We start from the raw sequence: 25,253 nt of genomic DNA on the forward strand, positions 1-25,253 counted from the left end.
CAGTAAAGAATCTGCTTCCCTTGTGGCTTCCTTTGTGTCTCACCTGGTAAAGAATCCGCCTGCAATGCCAGAGACCTGGGTTCGATCCCTGGGTTGGGGAGATCCCCTGGAGAAGGGACAGGCTACCCACTCCAGTATTCTGGCCTGCAGAATTCCATGGACAGAGAAGCCTGGGGGGCTACAGTTCGTGGGGTCGCACAGAGTCGGACTGGACTAAGTGACTAACACACACAGGGCCCAAGGGCTGTGAAAACGCAAGTCTCCCATTGGCTAGTTCATCTTGCACCCCCCGCCAGGTTCACTCAAGATGGCAACCTGGGGTGACCTGAGGTGGCTGTGACTGTTACTGTGGAGACTATACCACTTAAACTTATACAATATTAGCATCCCTGGTGGTTCAGACAGTAAAGAATCTGCCTGCAGTAGGGAGACCCGAGTTGAATCCCTGGGTGGGGAAGATCCCCTGGAGAAGGGAATGGCAACCCACTCCAGTATTCTTGCCTGAAGAATCCCATGGACAGAGGAGCATGGTGGGCTACCATTCATGGGGTCATGAAGGGTAAGGACACGACTGAGCGATTAACACTTTCATATGTCAATTATAGGTCAATAAAGCTGGAGAGAAAGAAAAAGAACACCAGCTTGGGGAAAAAAAAAATCAGTAGAGGAGCATTTTTTTGTAGCCTACTGGTTTCAAGCCACAGGAAAGGCAGCTTCTGATAGCTGAATATCATCCCTTTTCTCCTGGTACCAATTCCTCGTCTTAAATACTTGTGTTTGAAATACCTAGGATGGATTCTCTTTTTCTTTCTTTTTGAAGAGAAGCATTCAAAAAGATTCCAAAAGTCCATAAAGAGGGGTATAGAGAGAAGTGTTGAATCAGACATTCCAAAGATGGTCCAAAGCAAGCAATCTTTAAAGAATGACAAAGCTAGCTTAGGAGACCACAGCTTAGCACCACAGCTTTAGTTCCTTCATATTAATTGATGCTTTAAGAAATGCGTGTTGCCAGTGCTTTCAGTGGTGCAAAGATTAATTATATGGAAAAACACAGACAACTTCTGAGTAAAAAAGTAATTAGAAGAGTTAGATTTTTTAAAGTGATGAAATTTTAGCAATACTTTTTACCCAGGCATTTTGCTTGTATTCTTCTCTTTTTTGTATACAGAAGAGCAATATGGTAGAAATGTCTAATGAAGTCTAACAATGTTTTAAAAATAAGTTAAGTAAAAATTAGAGGTGATAAAATTAATTAAAAAATATTGTTTGGAGGACTGACAAAAGATATCCTATTTTTATAAATTTATACTGAATGGTAAGTTGGGAGGCTTCATGTTTGGCAATTATTTCCCTTTTTGAGAATTATTGGTTTATTTCCCCATTGAGATCTCAAGCGGTTTTATTATAGATTTGTAAGAGCTCTTTACATATTAAGAATATTAATGTTTTATGGCATATGTGTTCCATATAATGATATCACAATGCTAGTCTTTTAAATTTTTTCCTGACGTTTATGCAAACAAATCTATTGTGCAGTAACCTAATAAATGTTTCCTGAATCTGGTAAGGGTTTGGTATTGTGCTAAATTTAACAAGCAAAGACTGAAAAAACCAAAAGAGTACCTGCTCTGAAGGATGGGCTGAAGAGAGAGACAGACACAGGAAGAGCTAGTACAATAACTGAATTATGCCAGGGCAGTGAAGAGATGCCCTCACCCAATCTGAGGTTTCAGAGACCAAGGGGAGGCGACTCCTGAGCTAAATGTTAAAAAGGATTAAGTGAAAGAGATGCTAATGATGTTCTATTTTTCACTCAGGGGATGTCTACATGGATTTTTACTTTATATTATTATGCTGCACATGTTGGGTTTATGTATATTTTATGTGTGTTGTATTTCATATAAATAATGTTAAAGGAAAAAAAAAAGATGAGCAAAAGTGAACTAGGGAGCAGAGGTTTTTCCAGATGAGCCAAGCACAGAATTTTGAGCAAGAGTTGGTGGCTTAATGTTTCTGTACACATCGAAGTGCTTGTGCCTTGGGAAGGCAATATCTTAGACATGTGAGTCAGGGCATAACATATTTGCATATCTTTCTTTTTACTTTTTTTTCTTTTTATTGAAATATGTTGTTCGGTCTCTAAGTTGTGTCCAACTCTTTGCAACCCCATGAATTGCAGCACACCAGACTCCCCTGTCTTTTATTATCTCCCAGAGTTTGCTCAAACTCATGTCTATTGAGTCAGTGATGCCATCCAACCACCTCATCCTCTGTCGCCCCCTTCTCCTCTTGCCCTCAGTGTTTCCCAGCATCAAGGTCTTTTCCAATGAGCTGGCTCTTCGCATCAGGTGGCCAAAGTATTGGAGCTTCAGCTTTTACTGAAATATGTGTTCATGCTCAGTTACTTCAGTCATTTCCGATTCTTTGAGACCCCATGGATTGTAGCCCACCAGGCTCCTCTGCCCATGGGATTCTCCAGGCAAGAATACTAGGGTGGTTTGCCATTTCCTTCTCCAGGGAATCTTCCCGAACTATGGATTGAACCATGTCTCTTAAGTCTCCTTCATTGGCAGGCAGGTTCTTTACCACTAGTGCCAACTGGGAAGCCTTACTGAAGCATAGTTAATTTAAAATGTCATTTTAGAGTCCATATTTCCAATGCAGGGGGCACTGGTGCCTTCCCTGGTAGGGGAACTAAGATCCCACATGCCACAGGGCACTGCCAAAAAAAGTTTAAAAATACCTTTAAATTAGAATTTTTTTTAAAAAAATAGAAGTTACCAAAATGTGACTAAGAACAGGATATATACAGTTTACAGGACTAGAAAGCTTCTTAAAGAGCCTCCAAACAAGAGAGTTAAAAACTGAGGAAAGAGACTGGAACATTAAAACCACAAATATTCAGTGGCCTATGGAAAAACATGCAATCAGAATTGTATGTGAAAAACAAAAGGTAGAAAGTATGGCAAAACCAATACGATATTGTAAAGTGAAAAAAAAAAGTAAATAAAATAAAATCTGAAAGAAAAAAAAGAGAAATAACACACAGAGTAGGTGGTCAGGTAAGGGGTAGTGAAAAGAACCCACAGGAGTGTTAAATCAGAGTTGTCTAAATAATGCTAGATTTTGTTACCACACTGAATTTGACATAGTTTCATTTCTTCCACTTAATACTGTCGTCCATCTGAAATATATTTCAGTATATGGTGGGCTCAGCAAGCATAGGAAGGAATAACAGAGGCCAGTGGCCTGACATGTTAACATTGATTGGAATTGGGATTTGAAATAAGTTTTGTTTTTATCTTTATATTTTCTGTATACTATATGTATTGAATTTATTATTTTAAAAAGATAGGAAAATTTGCAAAAACAAAAGCTTTCCCTCCTCCAAAAAAATCAGATTATGATCTCTATGTTACCTCTAAGGCCATTCCAACCTTCAGCTCCAGAGATGTCACTTACACTCTGCTTCATGTGACATCGTGCAGGGCACAGCCTGTGGAACGGTGCCCTAGCCTCCTAGCAATTTATCATTTTATTGTTCCTCTTTTCGTAACTATTTTTCTTCTAATCATAAAGTTATCATATAAACATGAGTGATCATTGAGAAAACGTGAGAAAATACCACATTAAAAACTGCCTGTCCCCTGTGTAGAAGTTTCCCCTCCCATACTCCTGCCTTACTTTTTTGTTGCTGTTTAGTCCCTTAAGTCATGCCCAACTGTTTTGTGACCCCATGGACTGCAGCCCACCAGGCTCCTTTGTTCATGGGATTTCCCAGGCAAGAAGACTGGAATGGGTTGCCATTTTGTTCTCCGGAGGATCTTCCCGGGCCAGAGATTGAACCCATGTCTTCTGCATTGCAGGTGGATTCTTTACTACTAATCTAAAATAGTGGCTAGTCTAATTTCATAATCCTGACTTTCTTCTCTTAAGGCTTATATTATCAATATTTTTCTTGCATCAAACTTCTGTATAGATCGTCTGAAATGCTGCAAAATACTGCAAACTACAATTTAACTAACCTTCAAGTTAAATTCAAATTTCCGATCGAGGAAACAAAAGTCCCCGAGATGAACAATGTTACTTGCAAATCTTTGTCCTCATTTCAGATTATTTGCTTGGGGTAAGAATGGAGAGGAAGTATGGCTATCACGAAGCCTTTTAATACATGTGGTTCAAACTGCTTTTTAAAAAGCTTGTTTCAATTTGCACTCTCGTCAGAGGATCTGTGGTTTTCATATTATCAAGACCTGGCTGGCAAAGCACCAACAGATATTCCAAAAATGAATCTTTGTTCTTTTGGTGTAAGACAAAAAGCTGCTGCTGCTGCTGCTGCTAAGTCGCTTCAGTCGTGTCCGACTCTGTGAGACCCCATAGACAGCAGCCCACCAGGCTCCCCCGTCCCTGGGATTCTCCAGGCAAGAACACTGGAGTGGGTTGCCATTTCCTTCTCCAGTGCATGAAAGTGAAAAGTGAAAATGAAGTCGCTCAGTCGTGTCTGACTCCTAGCGACCCCACAGACTGCAGCCTACCAGGTTCCTCTGTCCATGGGATTTGCCAGGCAAGAGTACTGGAGTGGGTTGCCACTGCCTTCTCTGAAGACAAAAAGCTACCTCAGTGTATTTTATGTTATTTTTTACCCCAGTGTATTTTAAATATTTTTAAATTTCTTTGATTATGAAATAAATATAAAAATTTCACCCACTTGTATTTTCTCTTGTACTTTGTCTCTTTTTCTTTGGGGATGTTTTCTCATTTAAATAAAAAATTTCATTTAAAATCTGTTTGTGGAGTTCATTATACATTAATGATATTATCCATTCATCTATCGTATTTATGATATACAGATTTCCACCTTGGCATATTATTTCTCCACTCAGTTGATATATAGGTTATTTTAATATTTATGAGCCCATATCAAATGTCAATTTCCTTTGCATTTTCTTCCATAGCTTTCACTCTTAGAAAGCCCTTCCCCTTTAACAGTTCAGATTCATATCTATTTCTGGATGGTTCCATTATGGCTTCTTTTCTTTCATTTAATGCTTACAGTCCATCTGAAATATACTTTGGGATTTGCTTTAAGAATCTAAATTGTTCTCTTTTCCAAAGAGCTGGGTGATTTACCCAATTGTCTTATGAATAATCCTTTCATCGCCCACTGTTTTTCCATGTGATCTTTATGTTTGATCTTTGAAAACCAAAAACAAAAAGAAACATGTTTTTATTTTAAGGAAGACAAGGCAGTGTGCGCCTGTTAATAGCTAGTAGGATGTACCAGGTACTGTTCTAAGTCTGTATATGGCGTCTTGTTTTTCATCTTCCCGACAACCCCAACCCAACAACCAGTAGGTACTTTCACACCCTCATTTTACAGATGAGGGGACAGATGCTAAAAGGAGCTTGGGCTTGAATCCAGCAGGCTGGCTCTAGAATCTTCGTGTGTCCCCAACCACTACATTTGTGGGTGTGCATGCTCAGTTGCTCAGACTTATCCATCTCTTTACAACTCCATGGACTGTAGCTGACCAGGCTCCTCTGTCCATGGGATTTTCCAGGAAAGAATACTGGAGTGGGTAGCCAGTTCCTCCTCCAGGGGAGCTTCCCGACCCAGGGATCAAACCCACATCTCTCGCAGCTCCTACCATGGCAGGTGAACTCTTGACCACTGAGCCACCTGGGAAGCCCCATAAGAAGCAAGCTCCACATCCAGATTCCAGCTTGGAAGGGACACTTTGCCTGCACTTTGATGATTTAACCTGGGGCTGACTTAATTTCTCCGAAAGGTTTCTCCCATAAAATAGAAAAATGCACAACTGTAGAAAAAGGAAATGCTCTAAGCCCATGAGGGTTTTCCCAGCCTCAGGACTTCCAGGGAGACCTGGGAAGAAACCCAACTGCAGAGCTAGTGGGGTATCTCTGTTGGGTCCAGAGCACCCGGCTCCCTGAGCTCTGACCAGAGTCTGTGTCACCAACCCCTCATCCAAAAACACAGGAATACAGGGCAGATGCCCCGGGCTTATATACATGCATGTTGTCAGCAGTGGTGCTTACAATATTTAAAAAAAAAAAAGAGAAACAACACAAATGTCTATGTTTTCAAGCAAAACACAGCCATACACAAAAGGTACCATCTTATACAGCCGTTGATAAGGTTGCATAAAAAGGCTTAACCGCACAGGAAAATATTGTCTCGTTAGTAACATTTTAAATTATGAGGCATTGTGGACAGCCTGATTTTAGTTTAAAATATATATATATATTTTATACCATCTTATACAGCCATTATAATGTTGCAGGAAAGTGCTTAAGGACACAGGAAAATATTGTCTATTCAAATTATAAGGCATTGTGGACAGTCTGGTTTTAGTTTAAAAAAAATATATATATATATAGATAAACCAATACAAATAGATGTGTATATAAAAAGTATATGTATAAACCTGGCAGGCTACAGTCCATGGGGTCACAAAGAGTTGGACACAACTGAGCACACAGACGCACGCACACACGCACACACACACACATACACACATATAAAAATAAATATTTTTAGGAAAAAGAAATATATACACACATGTAACAAATCAGACCATACATCCAAATGTACACATTATCTTTGGGATTAGAATGCTTAAGTCTAATCCTGGCTTCGTGATTTATACGCTATGAGACTTTAGATAATTTAATGTCTCTAAGTCTCAGTGTTCTCATCAATAAGATGGAAATAACACTGCTACCTGATAAAGTGAGGATGATTGAACTCAAATGTGAAAAACACTTGGAACAGTAGGGCACATTTTAAGTGTGCACTGCTATTGTTGCTGTTTTCAAAATGCAGGTTTATGGCATTTGTACTATGAGAAAGGTCAATCTGTTTAATGTTGAGAAAACTGACACTGTCTCAGCATAGAAAATCTGAGAGGAGCATCTGTATCCTTTCTTTGGTGTACACGGCAGTGGGCCCTGGACAGACAGGTCTAGTCCCTGCCTCTCTTTACACCCAACTTGCTGCTCAGCATCTCAGCACAGGCCCCAGGGTACCCCACAATGCCCTAGACACAATTTACGATCCACCCCACACCACAGGCCGAATGATGGCCGATGTCCCCATCGTGACATTTATTACATGTGTCTCGCCAACAGCTGGTGGGGCTTCCCTGGGGGTTCAGTGGTAAAGAACCTGCCTGCAATGCAGGAGACAAAGAGACAAGGGTTCGATCCCTGGGCTGGGAAGATCCCCTGAAGAAGGAAATGGCAACCCACTCCAGTATTTTTGCCTGGGGAATTCCATGGACAGAGGATCCTGGAGGGCTACCGTCCAGGGGGGATCGCAAACAGTCGGATGTGACTGAGCACGCACGCACAATTCACAACTCATTCATACCAGCTGGTGAGAGCCTTGCTCTGAAGGCCGGCACCTCTAAAAAACTAATCACTGAATGACTGAGTGAATGACTTCGTCATTCACCCCCCAGCCAAGTGATCCACAGCCCCCTGCACAGCTATCCAAATCGAGAGCAAGTGTGGTTTTCATTACCTCCCCGTAGGCGACGGTGTTATTGTATCTTCGCATTTCTGGGTAGACGTGGTCCAGATACCACTGGAAATTCTTACACTTTAAACTTTTCCTTAAGGCTCTTCTTTCGGAGACATCACCAATGTCAATTCCTGGATTCTGAAAGTAAGTAAAGGGTTTAGTGATTGGGAGGCTCTGGCCAGAGCAGAAGACGGGCAGTGTCACCTTCAAGGAAACCATCAGAGAGAAATCCGAAGCCCATAAGTGATCCTTTAGCCCTGAGCTAGCCAGTACTGTCCCCCCCGGGCACAGTATGCAGCCCCCAAGCCAGCCTTCCTCATCACCATGAAAGGAATCCCACAACACATGCATACTGACAACCTGCTTTCCCGGCTCCATCTCTGCCATTTCTTCAGTGACTCTCAGACCCAATTATTACAGGAATTATTTGATTAAGACAAGAAAAGAAATGCCTATAACCACCTCCTGCCTCTCTTTGTTGTTCATGGGTAATTCCCCTTCCCCCCTTTGCAGGCTCTTTGTGAAGTTCATTATATGCAGATGTGAAAATAATTTTCCATTGCAAAGCTTGTAATGATGTTCTAATGAATAATTCACTCTGCTTTTACAGAAATGAACCTGTAATGGGCTGCTGTGTGCTGACAGGGGAAAATAAAGTAGCTGAAATACGACTCCAGAGTCAGCCACAAGACGGCTCTGACCCGGTAGAGACAGGATACCCTCTTCACTATGATGGCAGCCAAGCAGCATTTTAGAGCAAGAGGAGAAGAGTTTAAATGATTTCATTAAGATTTCTTCTTTGGCAGTCAAACAGGGATTTTTAAAAGAAAAGTCCCTTTAAATGTCAAACTTATTAACATTCAAAGGCAAACCTGGGCAGTGATATTTTAACTCTTTATTTTAATACACTTAGCAAGATTAATGAGGATGGTCATTTGTGAAAAGCCACATAGGGAACACTGGCATTAGGGATCTGAGGTGGTTTGTAACAATGGAGAAAGCATTGGGAGACCAGCCTTGAGTTCTTCTGACCCAGTCACCTGCAAACAAGAAAAATAACAACACTTGTTCCACTGATGGCACCGGGCTGTGGGCAGAGTGGAACGAAGACACCATTTCACATCCCTGGCCTGTCAGGTGTTGGGTGTAGGCCCTTAAGCAAGTCAATTTAACTTGCCAGAGTTGCGGTTTACCCATCTGTAAAATGGACATAATAGGTTCACATCAAACTAGCAGTTATTGAACACAGTATTTGTTATACTCTGTTTTAAGTCTCATTTTTATCTTCCCAGGAGCCCTATGAGATCAAGGTTAACAACTTCGACTCTACAGATGAGGACATCAGGGCAGGTAGTTCCTCAGTCATGAGGTTGTTATGAGAGGTAAATGAGATATTGCAAACAGAACCTTAGCAAGTGCCTGGACAGTATAAAGCGCTCAGTAAAGGTTGCTATTTTATACAATAATGTGGAAAATCACTTCTAGTTTAATGGTTATAAAGTGCTATGTGGCCGGAAGGGGGTTTTCAGTGCTTTAGAACATTATTTTAATAACTGTAACAACAATGATAAAAAATTCTTCACTTTTATCCTGTTTATACACAAATCTAGACATATTCGACTGCACTTCTGTGGTCTGGGGTTCCAGCCTCCTGAAACACAGGGGCTGCCATTTCTCAGTGGGAACAATTCCATGGCTGGGACACCTACAGGAGCTCCAGCTGAACAGATAAACCTGATTATGGCTGAGAGTACAGGTGACCAAACTGGGCTATGAGAACAAAAATGCTCGCCAACATTTCACATCCTGTGCCAGGCATTGCTCCAAGTACATCACATGTCCTTAGCTTTAGTATTTAATACTCAGGTTAAGTACTTCCAATTTAGTTTTCACAATCGACCTAAAGGAAGGAGGGCTTGCTATAACCCCCATTTGATAACTGAGGAACCTAAGATATAGAGATGATAATTAGATTTGTTCAACATGTCATAATTATAAGCGGCAAGGCTGGCAGTCCAAACAAGCCTGTGCACAACTTCCATACAAGACTCCTGTGGGGCTGTGGCAATGGAAATTTTCCGAGATTATATTCTGGGCAGAATATGGAAGAGGATTGAAGAGCTGTGTAAACAAGGATCCAGCGTGCAGTTGGGACCTACCTCATGGGGCGGCTGGAGCTCTGTGAGAAGTGAGAGTGGACGATGGAATCTGGTGCCGAAAACCAGGCTAGCATCTTCTAGACACAATACACGCTCAGGAGCAGGTCTTGACACTCAGCGTCAAGATGAATATAACGAGACTGGAATTAACACACTATGATCCTTCTAATCTCTGTAAATGGATTTAGAGATTTCCATGGTGCCAATCCCCATGTAAAGCAGGGGTTCTAAAACCTGGAGGTCTGTGAGCCACCTCAAAGTGTGTTTATAATCCTGCAAGGGTGAGCATCTTTCTGGGGAGGAAGCATCAGCTTAGTAAAGGGATCAGTGATCGGTCAAGCACAAGGTCAGCGTTGTAGGGTGTTGGGGAAGGTCCTACCTCTAGCGGCAGATTCCACGCTATGTACACGTGAGACTTGTAGTCGTCCATCCAGACTTCGGCAACCCGTAGAGCATTCCTCTTGGTGTAGAAGCCGATGTTGCTGTTGTATGGCTTCTTCTTCCGCTCAATGTGGGCCACCCGTGAGCAAGGCAGGACCTCCATGCTGCCCCCACACAGCCACACCTGTGGGGATAAGGACTCCATCAACCCAACAGAGAAATTCCCAAAGACCACTGCTTCCCCCCACCCTCAACTTGAAAGCAGCAGTTCGGGAGACAGCATGAGTGAGAAATGTATTTTATTATATAAAGCCACGGAGATTTCGAGGTTGGTTTGTTACTGCATTAGAGCTTAACCTCACCTGACTAAAACTGGCAGAAAAAAAAGGTTTGGAGGAATTTCTCTTATAGATACAGCAGCTCAGAATATTAAAATCTATCTCTTCCTAAGAAATACCCATACATGTGAGGTGCCCCTGGTGACATGGGTTTTCTGAATTTCCCAGTAGAGCACAACCGGCACCTGTGAAGGTTTTATTTCCAATCTGAAGTTGTGCCCTATAGAACTATAAGGGAAAATTCAAACGAAAATAACAGACCATCTTTATTCATGGAAGCACAAAGTCTACAATGGCCTAACTCTACATTATCAACATGCTCTACTTTGGAGTCTCTTAAGAGCACAGATGCCCGGCCTCCTGGAAGCATCCACCCCAGTGCCATCATATTCAGGCGGCACTTGTGACTGGAATATTTAAGTGGAAGGCTGAAAAGTTAATTGCCTTTAAGAGATGCAAAAGCCCAAGGAGGTGACAACTTGCCATCTTCTTCAGGGGCACAGCAGGCTTCCAGGATCAAACGGCCCTGCTCCCAGAGGAAAATGGGACCATCTAACTTCTCTTGGTCCCACACAGGACAAACAAAACATTTCCAATTGTCAAGAAAGGCTAATTTGTTGGGATTTCCCTGGTGGTCATGTGGTTAGGAATCCCCCTGCCAGTGCAGGGGACACAGGTTCTGTCTCTAGCCTGGGAAGAATCCACATGGTGAGGGGCAACTAGGCTGTGTGCACAGTTAGTGAGCGCATGCACCCCGGAGCCCATGCTGCACAACAACAGAAACCACCGCAAGGAGAAGGCTGCATGCCGAAACTAGAGAGTTGGCCCGGCTCGCCGCACCTGGAGAAAGCCCTCGTGCAGAAAGGAAGACCCAGTGAAGCCAAAAATAAAATAAATAAATAAATATATTTTTTAATAAAATGACTAATTTGTAAAAATGAACTTCCTGGTACTGATGAAGGAGAAGAGGAAGAAGACACAGAGAAGTTTCAGCGATCTGTGAGACTCTCCCGTATCCTCTCTGTAAATGAGAGTGCTGCTGAGTGTGTGAGGTCAGCACAGACCCACTTCAAGCTCTCGTACCTTTAGTTCCCCAAACTCCCTCCGTGAGGATACTGGGACCTTCTTGAGTGTTTGCATACCTCCTCTGGGCCTTTATTGATTGAATTTAGTGGCAAATGCATGCAAATGTGTGTGTGTGTGTGTGTGTGTGTGTGTGCGTGCACGCACGCGCTTCTGCTTCTATTACCCAACCTCTGGCTACCCCACAGAGAAATGATACAGATGGAAAACTCTCACCATAATCAAGAATCCTCACCTTGCCTGTTTCTTCAAGGAGGAGACTGGGGGCTAAGAGACTGTAGACACTGGGCGGTCCAGACTAGTTTGATTCGTGACCTGACAACTAGATGCTCCCATGAGTTGGGACAGACTCAGCTGCTGGCAATAGAAGAAGCCAAGTCAGGGAAGCAAAACATGGCAAGGAAGTCTGTAGGGGTGATAAAGGCAAGACACCTTACACGGTAAAAGAAGGTGGCTGAATTCCCAGGAGTGGGCAATACACAAACCCACAGAATTCCAGGATATGCAACCCTGGACAGTTTCAAGATTCTGAGAATGAATGGAAAGACATCCCATGTTCACAGATTAGAAGACTTAATATAGTTAAGTTAGCAGTACTTCCCAAATGGATTTAAATATTCAACACAATCTTTATTTAAAAAACCCAATGGCTTCTTGGCAGAAATTAACAAACTGGTTCTAAATTTGATACAGACATACAAGGGGCCCAAAATAACCTAGAAAAGAACAAACTCAGAGGACTTCCATTTCTGATCTCAAAATTTATCACAGAGCTACCATAATCAGGACAGTGTGGCACTGCAATGAGGAAGACATATAGGTCAACAGAAGAGAATCCACTGAGAGTCCAGGAATAAACCCTCACATCTGTGGTTAGCACCAAGACAATTCAGCGGGGGGAAAAGAGTTTTACAAAAACTGTTCCGGGACAACATGCAAACCAGTGATTTTGGACCACTACCTCATAACATATACAAAAATTAACTCAAAATGGGAACTTCCCTGGTGGTCCAGTGGCTGAGACTTGGCGGTCCCAATGCAGAGGACCTGGGTTTGATCCCTGGTTAGGGTACTAGATCCCACATGCTGCAGCTAAGAGTTTGCTTGCCACCACTAAAAGATATTGTATGCTACAATTAAAATCTAATGCACTCTGCAATGAAGACAGAAGATCCTGTGTGCTGCAAATATGACCAGGTGCAGCCAAATGCACTATTTGGTTGTCTGGCTTATATTCAGCAAAAGGTATTCTGAGACTGATCTTTATAGTTGCATGTATCAATAGTTTGGGCTTCCCTGGTGGCTCAGATGGTGAAGAATCCACCTGCAATGCAGGAGACCTGGGTTCGATCCCTGCTTGGGAAGACACCCTGGAGAAGAGCAGAGCTACCCACTCCAATATCCTGGCCTGGAGAATTCCACGGACTATATAGTCACATGGAGTGGGGTCACAAAGAGTCGGACACGACTGAGCAACTTTCACTCCATTTCACTTCATATCCATAGTTTACTCCTTTTTATTGTTGAGTCATATTCCCTTGTATGGATATACTAGAGTTTTTTTCCATTTATCTCTTGATAGTTGTTCTGAGTTTAGTTATACTACAAAGAAAGCTGCTGTGAAATTATAAAAACAAACAAATAAGTAAATAAATACTTAAAAAATTAACTCAAAATGGATCAAAGACCTAAATGTAAGAGCCAAAACTATACAACTCTTGAAAGAAAACACAAGAGTAAATTTCTATGACCTAGGATTAGGCAAAGATTTATCAACTGATGAATGGATAAACAAAATACAGTACATTCATACAATGGAATATTATTTAACAATAAAAACAACATTTAGACACATGCTACAACATGGATGAACTCTGACATTATGTAAGTGAAACAGCTGGTCACAAAGGACTGTATATTATTTGATTCTGTTTATACGAAATGTCCAGTAAAAGAAAACTCATAGAGACAGAAAGTAAACCGATGAGGGCTGCAGGTAGGGTCACAGGAATAGAGTGACTGCTAGTGGGTACGGAGTTTCCTTTTAGGGTGATGAAAATGTTCTAATATTGATTATAGCGAATACTGCAAAACTTTTTGAATCTACTAAAAACCGATGAATTGAACACTTTAAATGGGTGAACTCTAACAGTATGTGAATATCTCAACAAAGCTGTAACAAAAATAGATAAATGAATGTATACCCAGAGAGATGGGGAAAAGAAGATTCAAGGGATGGATTCCAGTTTGGGGTTCAAGGGATGGATTCCAGTTTGGGAAGGGGTTGCAAAGAGTCAGACATGACTGACTGACTTTTACTTTCACTTTCACTTTTCAGGAGGACTGCAAAAAGCAAAGCTGAGCTTGGGGAAGATCTCAGATGGTTGAGTTCTTCTTAGCATCATGTTTTCATGTTTTATCCATGCTGCAATGAATTACTGCATTGCTTTATACAGTAGAATACTATTCCATTGTATAGATGTCCTACATTTTGTTTATACATTTATTAGTTGATGGCCACTCGGGTTGTTTCCATTGGGCAATTAAAAATAACCCTGCCATGAATATCCATATACAGGTTTTTATATATAGGGATATATGTTATCATTTCCCCTGGGTACCTACCCTAGAAGTGGCATTGCTGGGTCATAGGGTACATCGATGTTTAACCTTTTGAGGATCTACTAGACTTCTCCAAAGTGGCTGCACCATTCTACATTACCCAGCAGTGTAATGAGGTTCTTAGTTCTCCCCATCCTTGCTAACCCTTGTCACTGTCTATCTTTTTGATTAGAGCCATCCTAGTGGGTGTGAAGTAGCATCATATTATGGCTTTGATTTGCATCTCCCCAGTGGCTAATGATGTTGAGCACTTTCTCTTGCACTTCTTGGCCATTTGTCTGTCTGCAGAGAAGTCTATTCAGATTCTCCATCCAATTTTTAATTGGATTGTTTATCTTTATATGATGAGCTGAGGCCTCAGAGTGAAAATGAAGTTGGCTTCCAGGGTCTTTTCTCTTTCTCTTATCTCACACTTCATCATCTTTTTGGATTCCAATGTGCTGCTGCTGCTAAGTCGCTTCAGTCGTGTCCGACTCTGTGCGACCCCATAGATGGCAGCCCACCAGGCTCTGCCATTCCTGGGATTCTCCAGGCAAGAACACTGGAGTGGGTTGACATTTCCTTCTCCAGTGCATGAAAGTGAAAGTGAAAGTGAAGTCGCTCAGTCGTGTCCGACTCTTCGAGACCCCATGGACTGCAGCCTACCAGGCTCCTCCACCCATGGAATTTTCCAGGCAACAGTACTGGAGTAGGGTGCCATCGCCTTCTCCATTCCAATGTGCAAGGTCTTTCAAATCATTCCTTATGGGCAGCCTCTTCCACAGACTCTGTGTCGGGCAGACGTGGAGAGGGCAGTGAGATGCAGAGGAATGAACCAGGCAGCAGAGGGCAACATTCTTGTTCTGCCTCCTCCAAAAACTAGCTATGTAGCATCAACTAAGTCACTTTCTCCCTCTCCCACAAGGTGCCTGAGACTGTTCATCCTGGTGTCTCAGCCAAACCTAGCAAGGCAGTTCTGCACCTCCCCGGTCACCCAGGGACGAAGTGGTACCCTACTCTGCTGTTTCACAGGACGCTGTTTTATTGTAAAGTAAGTCATGTTTGGCTTTCCTCAGCATGAGAATAAGGAGCCGTGGGAATTCTCTCCAACGAGAGAATTCCAGACAGCTGACAGGTCAGCCAGACGGAAAGGGGCGGGCTTCTCTGTGAAGGCCTCCAGTCGTTTTCAGCAAGCTTTCTTTCCAATTCATGAGGACAGATACCTGAAGTAAAAGGAGATGTCACCGACACCTTTCTTCATCTCAGAAGAGGAGAAAAGAGACGTTTCTCTAGATTTTGTCATGTAGATTTGGAATATAGGAGAGAAAAAGTTTACCCCTAAAAAAGTGAAGGGAGGAGAGTCAAAGAACGGAGAATTAGGTAAACCGATGTGTTTCCTGTGGCCACATCCTGCAATCTGGAACACTAAATGGAAAGGTGTTCGAGGCCCACCTAGGCTCCTGTAACCCCAATACTCCATCCCGGCGGAGAGGGGGGAGCCCCCTGACCCGCACCTCCAGAGTCCTTAGTTTCACAGGCTCCTGTCAAGGCCTGACCTCGTATGAGACCCTGAGAAACTGGAAGCCCAGTGCTGGGGCCCCTTTCATCCTCTCGGAGTGAAGCCCTGAAGCGCTGGAGCTGGTCTCTCAATGTCTCCTCCCCATGGACAGGAATTCTTCGTGGTATCAGATTGAAGTCACTTTGGAAACCATTAAAACCTATTTACAACATTGAAAGCAGCGTTGGAGGAATGCTCAACACAGAAATTACATCAATAACCCCACTCTGTGATCCAAGAGCTTGCAAATTTTAGCCTTTTGTCTGTTGGCAAAGATCTGTTCAAAACAATGCAGATTTCTGGCTAAGAGAACATTTACTTTGTTACTTCTGTCCTTCTGATCTTTTTCGAGACTCCCTGATAACCCACTTCCCAGATGGACAGGATCACCCCTGATCCTCGGTGCTCCCCTCTGCCAGCCTGGAGACAGTGAGCTGGTTTTTCCCAGTTTAAATGCACATTCCATCCCACTAAATTGGATGGACACATACTGGCTTTCCTTCACAAGTCCTTTTCCAAAGATTCAATTTTAAACCTCTCTTTTATTTATGATTGTTTCTCAGAAATAGGATTTACCAATATGGACCTCAAGACATATTTCAATTTAAACACCACAGAGGTGAGAACCTCTAAAATACCTGAGTTCTACTGCCTGTTGATCTAAGTCATTTCTCTTAATGCGAGATGAGGAATTAAAACAAAGCTTGGCAAATGACATGTGATTTCACAGGAGGAGAGAAACACATATTGAAAGCAGCTTGATTGATGGAGCATGAAAAGAGTGTTGGAAAAGCTTTTTGTTCCTTTCTTTTGATTTTTGTTGCTGTTGCTTGTGCGTGTAAAAGAATAATATTGGGGAGGAAAATAAATATCAGGTTTATGCTCATCAACTTAAAATTTTTCCCAGCCTTACTATCTAGACTGCTAGCATGTAACTGTCAGAGAGGTCTGGGCTTCTATGTTAGAAAAACAGCTCAAAGCAGCCTCAATCAGCCCCCTTGGGGTCAGTCTGGCCCTGTCTTCCCCCGTTCCTCACCTCTCTCTCTTTCCCTGTACTTAAGACTGCCCCATGCTGGCTTTCTCTGGCTCCTTCCATCTCTGACCTCTTTACAGACTCCTCCCTTTAGCCTATCCCTCCTTGCAAAGAGCAGCTCTGACCAAGCAGATATCAAGCATTTTATCCATCTTTGTACTTCCAGCACCCAACTGGTAATTCTAGCAATTTCCCTCTCTTAGTCATTTAAGCTACATATATATATACTAAGACCGGAGCTTGGGGCTAAATGCTGCCAGGGATATAAAGGTAATTGAGACATGGATCCTACGCGTAGTCTTTGTTCTGCCCTCAGAGCTTACAGCTGGAATTCCAGGAGAGTGTTGAGAACTGCTCTAGAATCTTGGGGTGGAAGAAGCCACAACGAGGTGGCAGGGTGGGGGCAGTGATAACCTTGTATTCATTTCTCTGTGTACGCATCCATGCTGTTCCATTATCCAGTCTGCATTTTGCCTGGGATTAAAGAGGAGCTGGCAGGATGTGGATGAACCAGGCTTAACCACAGGAGGACAGTGAATTAGATTTGGTTCTTTTTCTCTTTAATTTTTATTTTTTATTGAAGTAGAGTTAAGTTTATATATATATATGTATTATAGAGTTTATATATATATATATTTTTTAAAGACATCTACTTTTTTAAGGTCTGCTATTATCATTGGCAAAAAAGGTCAATTAATTTTTAAAATGTTGGACAAGTAATTGGGTTAGGAGCCACAGATATCAGGGAAATGTGGGGTTTCTTAGACTGATGATAAGCTGTGAGTCAGGAAAGACACAGGATGGAGCGTCAGGATCCAGGCACTTGGGGGCAAAGTAAATGATCCAGTCATTATGACAACCAACAGGAAACAGACAGGGTTGGCCTTAGGAGCCGGAATGCTGCCTCCATAGCAGAGTCTAAAGACCAGAAATTCCAGACCATCCTGCCAGTCAATGCTCTTGGGAGATGCTGAATGATTCAGAGCCAGGGAAAGACAAATGCAGATCCCAGTTCACTTGGGTCTGGGCACAAAAGGAAACTCAGAACCATCAGATGACCCTCCTGAGTCAATCTGAGCCTGAAGCTGGGGGGCTGGGGGCCTGATGGGTTTCAGCATCAGTAGATTTCACCATCTCTTCAAATTTTTTGGTGTAAACCTTAGAACTTTGATCAGGAAAGGATTCTTACAATGGGAGAGGACACTCATATGCCGAGAAAATGATGAATCTCCATCCCTCTTAATGAATTCCAACTTCTGTTTTGGTGTCAGACAGACCAGAGAATCGTGGATGTTCTCCTTGGGCGCGTAACTGTCCACTGAAGAACCCAACCCAAACATGGCACCACTCATGGCAAAGATGAGGCCAACCTTTGCCAGTGTGAACTGCAGGAGTTCCTGCAGACTGCACCACAAAGGCTGTAACCTGGCCTCTGGGGAGGTGTGGCCTTAATCTCCACCCACCCCACCCCCAGAGGTGTGGCCTTAAGACACAGCCTAGGGGAGGTGCATCCCCCAAGGCTGATGTGGCTGAAAAGCCAGTGTGCTTTCTTCATCCTCTCTCTCCCACTGCCTAGGAACTTGGAAGTCACCTGTAATAGGTGGAGAAGCCACATGGAGAAGAAGCCCAAGTCCCCAAGTGACCACAAGGAAGGCTACCTTTCCACCCTGAGCATCCACAATGGGTTTTTGTTAAATTCTCAAAGAGAGACTTCCCTAGTGGTCCAGCGGTTGACAGTCTGCCAACGCAGGGAACACGAATCTGATCTCTGGTCTGGGAAGATCCCACATGTCGTACAGCAGCCTAAGCCTGTGTACCACAACTCCTGAGCCCCGCTCCTACAGGCAGTGCTCTGCAGCAAGAGGAGCTCCCGCAGTGAGAAGCTCACGCGATGCAGCTAAGGAGCAGCCCCCGTTCGCGGCAACTAGAGAAAGCCTGCAATGCAGCAACAAAGACCCAGTGCAGCCAAAAATGAATTTTAAAAAATACTTAAAAAAATAAACTCGCAGTGAAGCCAGCGAGATTAAGAGGTTTGCCTCTTCTAGCAGCCAGAATTACCAGCCCTAGAGACGCTCCATCCCTTGTTTTGACTTGAAAGTGTGTAGAGTTTGAAAATGTCTACAGGAATCCCAGGCTTTGAATGGATTAGATGACCTGAAGCAAGTGGCCTCCCAGAGGTTCCTTCCAACCTGGTAATTTCATTTCTGTTTCTCTCTCAGAAAACAATCCACTTCTGAGCATCCTTGGAGGCTGGTTACTGCATCTGCATGCTGATGATGGCCGCGATGTGCCCCCACCCGACGTGGTCCTCTGCCCTGCGTGGGGTCACTTTCATGTTTGGCAAATGGCTGAAACGTTTGGCCAGCAGCAGCACGGATAAAGGGAAATTGTCTTTTAAAGTTTTAAACAGTTCTGCCCAGCACTGCTTTGTTCTTGCTCTCCGAAAGTGGTATCCGGCATATCTTCCAGGCCTGGGTTCTATTGGAACAACTGTAAAATGTCATCTCTTCTACCTGCTGACTTCTGCGGCTGTAAGCTGCTGGTGGCCGGGCTCCCACAGAGTCCGTGGGACCGAATGTGTGAACTCACTTCCCATTCACAGAAAGCATGGTCCAAAAAGGCCAGCCTGACCACACTATGTCTATCCGCTCTCTGGCTCAGAGAAAACACAGGAATGTCATTGTATCATCTCGAATGTATCCCCTTCTTTTCCCTTTTGTGAAAATCCTGGGATGTGTGGGGTTGGGTTTTGATAGTTCTCAGAATGCCAGTGAATGGCATTGATCTCGACACCTTAAAGAACCAGCAGCTCCGGGTTGCTTCAAAGGCCGCCTCCAGGCTTTTGTCCTGGAGAATCTGAAACACAACCCCGCCCGTGACTGAAGTTCATGTGTCTGACATGCTTAACAGATGCCCTGTGCTCCTGCATTTTCTTGTCACCCTGGGTCCTAGGACAAGCGCTCAGGGGGCAGGAAGGAATCATGACTGCTGTGGGGAAAACGCACCCCTCCACACACACACACAACCCCTGGCCATTGACTCGGTGAAGCCCTCGCTCCCAGGACCTCAGAATGTGACTGGATTTGGAGACAGAAACTTAAAAGATGGAACTTAAGGTTTGAGTGAGTGAGTGCAAGTCGCTCAGATGTGTCTGACTCTTTGCGACCCCATGGCCTATACACAGTCCACCGAATTCTGCAGGTCAGAATACTGGAGTGGGTAGCCTTTCCCTTCTCCAGGGGGTCTTCCCAACCCAGGGATCGAACCCAGGTCTCCAGCATTGCAGGCAGATTCTTTACTAGCTGAGTCACAGGGGAAGCCAACTTAAGGTTTACTGAAGTCATCAGGGTGGGTGGGGCCCTAATCCAGTATGACCGGTATCTTTATAAGAAGAGGAGGGGACTTCCCTGGCAGTCCAGTGGTTAGGACTTCGCCTTCCAACACAAGGGTTGCGGGTTTGATCCCTGGTTGGGGAGTTAAGGGGCTTCCCTGGTGGCTCAGATGGGAAAGAATCTGCCTACAATGTGGGAGACTTGGGTTCGATCCCTGGGTTGAGAAGATCCCCGGAGAAGGATAAGATTACCCACGGAGAAGGGAAAAATTACCCATTCCAGTATTCTGGCCTGGAGAATTCCATGGACGGTATAGTCCATGAGGTCTGACAGAATCAGACACAATTGAACAAATTTCAGTTAGGGGGTTAAGACCCCACATGCCTCATGGCCAAAACACCAAAAACATAAAACAGAAGCAATACTGTAACCAATTCAATAAAGATTTTAAAAATGGTCCACATCAAAAGAAAAAAAAAAAGATTAGGACAAAGACAGGCACACACACTCAGAGCAACATAGGAGTGCACAGACAGAACTCTCCATCTACACACCACGGAGGAAAGCAGCTCTGCTGACACCTTGATCTTGAACTTCTAGCCTCCAGGAGAGAGAGAACACTTCTATTGTTTAAGCCACCCAGGCTGCAGGGCTTTGCTATGGCAGCCTTAGCAAATGAATAACAATATCCCTCCTCCGTTTTCCCTGGGTTTCATCCCAGGGCCCTTCTGTGGAGAATCCAGGGCAAGTCTGTAAAGCAGCAGTCCCCACCTCAGACCACGGACTGACACTGGTCCAGGGCCTGTTAGCAACCAGGCCGCACAGCAGGAGGTGAATGGTGGGCAAGCCAGTGAAGCTTCATCTGTATTTACAGCCGCTTCCCATCGCTCACATTGCTACCTGAGTTCCACCTCCTGTCCGATCAGTGGGAGTGTTAGATTCTCATAGGAGAAGAGACCCCACTGGGCTTGCATCATCCTGAAACCATCCCCCTTCCCAAGCCAGTCCATGGAAAAATTGTCTTCTTTGAAACCGGTCCCTGGTGCCCAAAAGGTTGGAGATGACAGCTGCTGTAAAGGAAAACATTCTTTCAAAAAAATTCATCTTGAAGTAGTTAGTTGCCCATGAAATTGTAGCACCTTCTGTCATTAGCTTAGAGGCCTGCTTTGGGAAACCTTTCCAAATCCCCTCTCGGAAACAGAGGAGCTTTGGTTAAAGAGCTTCCATATGGGGGAGAAGTACTTTCTGGCGTGCAGACAGGAAGGGGTTTCTTCCACAAAACAGGACGTTACATTCCAAGCGAAGAAGTGGGGGTAGCACGAGGGATGCTGCTTTCTTAGCATCACAGAAGGGGCATCAGTAGACAGCCCTGGACCTTGTACTCCTGGTGACAAGTCAGCCTGTCCAGGAAGGACTGAAGCTGAAGCTCCAATACTCTGGCCACCTGATGCGAAGAGCCAACTCATTAGTAAGGAGCCTGACGCTGGGAAAGATTGAGGGCAGGAGGAGCGGGGGACAGAGGATGAGATGGTTGGATGGCATCATTGAATCCATGGACATGGGTTTGAGCAAGCTCTGGGAGATGGTGAAGGACAGGGAAGCCTGGTGTGCTGCAGTTGATGGGGTCACACAGAGTCAGACACGACTGAGCGACTGAACAAAAACAATAAGATCTAGGGTGTGATATATGCAAGTCTGTGCTTACTACTGGAGACAGAAGCATGGTATGGCTAATGGTCCAGAGACCTATGGTCTCCATTCATAACAAATAATTGCTAATGTCAGTTAGAGATGAGTGAACATAAAACATACATTTGACATCCCTGACCAAGGTGCTAGACCACCTATCTTATCAGACCCATCAGAGACATGGGGACTCCAGGCTAAACACCCTTGTTTGGGGGTCACAGGCAACTACCATCTAAAAAATTTTTAATGTAGATTTCAAGAGATTTTTTTTTCATCTCTCCACAAACAGGTTTTCCAAGAGGCAGAATCAAGCTGAAGAGGTACGTGATTTTCTTTGGCAATGCAGAGCCTGTGTGGATATTTTGATCTGTTCTTCCAGGCAAAAGGGACTGTATTAAATGACTGATTTAAAAATTAACGATTGCTAGTGGAATAGTAACTATAAGAAATCACATTCATGCAAATCCCACAAGGGAAAAATATTGCATGATTTATCTCCTTGTCAGCATTCTGGCATTCTCAGATGAAAGTTAGTTTTTTTTTCCCACCCTTGCTTTGTTTTTGTACTTATCCTAATTTTCTACATAACACAGTTCCCAGATTGCAAGGAATGATTATCCTTATTCAGTGTGAATGGTACCAGAGATCTATTCATGAAAAGGGCCACATTCTTCCCATCGTTAACCACCCTTCCCTTTGCCTTGTCAGAGTACACCCCCCTCTGCTGAGATTAACTGAAGGTTCAACTGGATAAAGGAGTGGCTCGTTGGTTTAGAGACATGATTCTCACTTCGGGTGTGAGAGGTTCTGGGTTAATGTCCTGGACAAGCCTGGGTTATCTGCTTTGGTTTACCCATTGTTGAGGAGGGCATGGCAACTCACTCCAGGATTCTGGCCTGGAGAATCCCCATAGACAGAGGAGCCTGGTGGGCTACAGTTCATGGAGTAGCAAAAAGTTGGACATGACTGAGTGACTAAGCACATCTGAATAAAGAAAAAACTCCAAGCTTCACATTGCAACTAAGAACAGTGGTTTATGGGCACTGGAAAGTTTGCTGTGCTGAGCTTTGCAATAGATCCTGGGGTAACAGGATTTTGTGATGCTCACAATACATTCCATAGCTTGGAGCGTTTCTTGCTTGCCATTTTCAGTTGCGTGCTGCGCCTTAGGTGGGTTGCAGTGTTTCTTGGGCTGCTGACAATTATTCGCCTCCATGACAGAGGGTAAAAGAAGTTCAGCTCCACCTGCTGGAGTGAGTGGAGCCGTCCCCAAGGGCTTCCTTGTACAACTACCCTGCATCAGAATCTCTGGTGATGGGACAGAAACACCAGCCTAAAAAGGATGGACAGCTGCCATCTCCAGGACACCAGTGGGCACAGCCCAAATCACCAGGAGAGGACACAGGGGAGTCTTTCTCCCAGGTCTGCACTCTGTTGATGAGGGTGTGGTTCGCCCAGACACAGTTTTATCCTCAGAAGATTCTCATAAAACTGCCCAAATGCCACTAACATCTCAGATCTTTTTTTCCGTTGACTCCTTTCCCAAAGCAATGTTCTTCCCTCACATAGCATCACAAGCCTCAGTTCCCAGGATCCAGACTTAGAGGCCTCAGTATACACTGAGGGCAGATACCCAAACTGAATGGTCCATTTCATTATTTCCATGTGTTCTTCCAGCCCAAGCTGACACTCCTAAACTCACCTCCTGCATCATCCCGGTTACACTCACTGTATGCGCTCTTGTCTATTCTAAACTCAGCCACTGCCCACGCTGTGTCCACACCAGGACCCCCCTCCTCTCCTGTCCTCTCTGCCCTGTCAAATTCCACCCACTTTTCAAGGCCCAGAGAACTCCCCTCTCCTCACAGGAAGCACTTTCCTAACCCTCCAAGGGAGGGACAGCCCCCTTTCCTCATCTATAATAACACTCCTTATTTGTGCCACTATTTCACAGATGGAGCAGATGGTCTAAAATGCGGGCTGTGCGCGGCACATTGTACATGATGCCAACTCGTGAGCTGCATACAGAGCCGGTGCCGAGAAATATCCCAAACTCCCTGTCTCCGCTGATCCTCACGCTCTACGACAATATCCTGCTCCACAGTTCCTCCCTGACCAATGCAGAGTGACCCACTCTGACCCCAGGCTCCTTTTCTTTGGCTTCACTAATTCAGTTACTCCTACTAAACCTTTTCAGAAGGAGGGGCCTCAGACCATGACGCCTATACTGATGAAATAATAATAACAAAGTAATGAGAGTTAAAGCTTAACTGTATTGTAAGCACTTTACATTTATTAATTCATTACTAACTCAATCACATAATAATGAGGAACATGCTGTTATGTTTCCTATTTTAGAAACAAAGAAAGTGAGGCAAAGAGAGTTTTAGCAAACTGTCCACGGATACCCAGTATCCATGGGATTTCCTGGTGGTCCTGTGGTAAAGCATCTGCCTTCCAATGCAGGGGCTGTGGGTTCGATCCCTGGTTGGGGAACAAAGATCCTACATGCCACAGAGCAGGTAAGCCCACGGGCCACAACTAGAGAGTCGATTTGCCACAACTAGAGAATCCTTTGAACTGCAGGGAAAACCCAGTATACCACAACAAACCCGAGCACAGCTAAAATAAATAAATAAATTTAAATAAAACAACTCCCTCCTCAGAAACCCAAAGACACCCAGTGTCCTAACTGTGCTTCCTTAGACTCTGTCTCTGTTTGTCTGTGTAGCATCCATTAGTCATGGCACCAAACTAACAGCCACGTTTTTAACCTCTCCCCTGCCATCCAGGGCCCGTACTGTGATCCATCTCCTTACTTAACTCTCAGTGACCAAGTGGGGGTTTCCCCTGCTCTGAATCACCCAGGGCCAGGCACCAGACACTTGGGACAGCCCCTATGACCCAGGCTGCCAGAATTACTCAAACCGGCCAGTCCTAAACGGTTTACCCTGCCCCGTGAGCCATCCTGGTGGGAACCCCAGTAAAGGCTTTGGCCAGGCCTTCCCCTCACTCCTTCTGCCTCCCGACATGGGGCATACCCCTCATTTCTAGGAGAAGTGCGAGCAACAGTAAACTTCTCTTGCAGGGGCAGTGGTCCCTCTGTGCCACCATTCTATCACCTTTATAAATTAAGCCGAGGCACAGTCGCTCAGCGAGGAAGAACCTAGTCGGGGGATCTGAACCCTGCGTCTGCACATCCCATCCTTCCTACCTGGGCTCTGTCTGGGCCTTCCAGTTCGGCTCAGCTTAGTCCATTCTCCATTACTTGGAATTCTTTCTGGAACCCTCTCATTTTACTTCTGCATCTCTACTGTCCTTTGCACTCTCTTGGCAAAACCACTATGTTGGATTAGACCAAGAGTATGCATTGCCTGGACCAATACCCAAACTACTAAACACTATTGGAGAAACATCTCATAAACACACAGAGTTGCCTTCATAAATGTAAGTAATCAACCTCAGTTCAGTTCAGTCGCTCAGTCCTGTCCGACTCTTTGCGACCCCATGAATCGCAGCACGCCAGGCCTCCCTGT

At 44.2% G+C, this 25,253-nt stretch overlaps 1 protein-coding gene across 1 annotated transcript in view; it reads right to left on the reverse strand.

The window, feature by feature from the left end:
* Positions 1-25,253, reverse strand: part of GALNT17 (polypeptide N-acetylgalactosaminyltransferase 17) — a 439,450-nt gene that overhangs the window by 16,810 nt on the left and 397,387 nt on the right. Inside the window, exons 7-8 of the mRNA XM_040260662.1 lie at positions 10,082-10,267; positions 7,544-7,681 (exon numbers count right to left, since the gene is read on the reverse strand). Of these exons, the coding sequence (XP_040116596.1) occupies positions 7,544-7,681; positions 10,082-10,267 (324 nt within the window). The remainder of the gene's footprint in view (positions 1-7,543; positions 7,682-10,081; positions 10,268-25,253) is intronic.

The sequence above is a fragment of the Oryx dammah genome, unplaced genomic scaffold (genome assembly GCF_014754425.2).
Source record: "Oryx dammah isolate SB20612 unplaced genomic scaffold, SCBI_Odam_1.1 HiC_scaffold_2, whole genome shotgun sequence".
NCBI lineage: Eukaryota > Metazoa > Chordata > Mammalia > Artiodactyla > Bovidae > Oryx > Oryx dammah.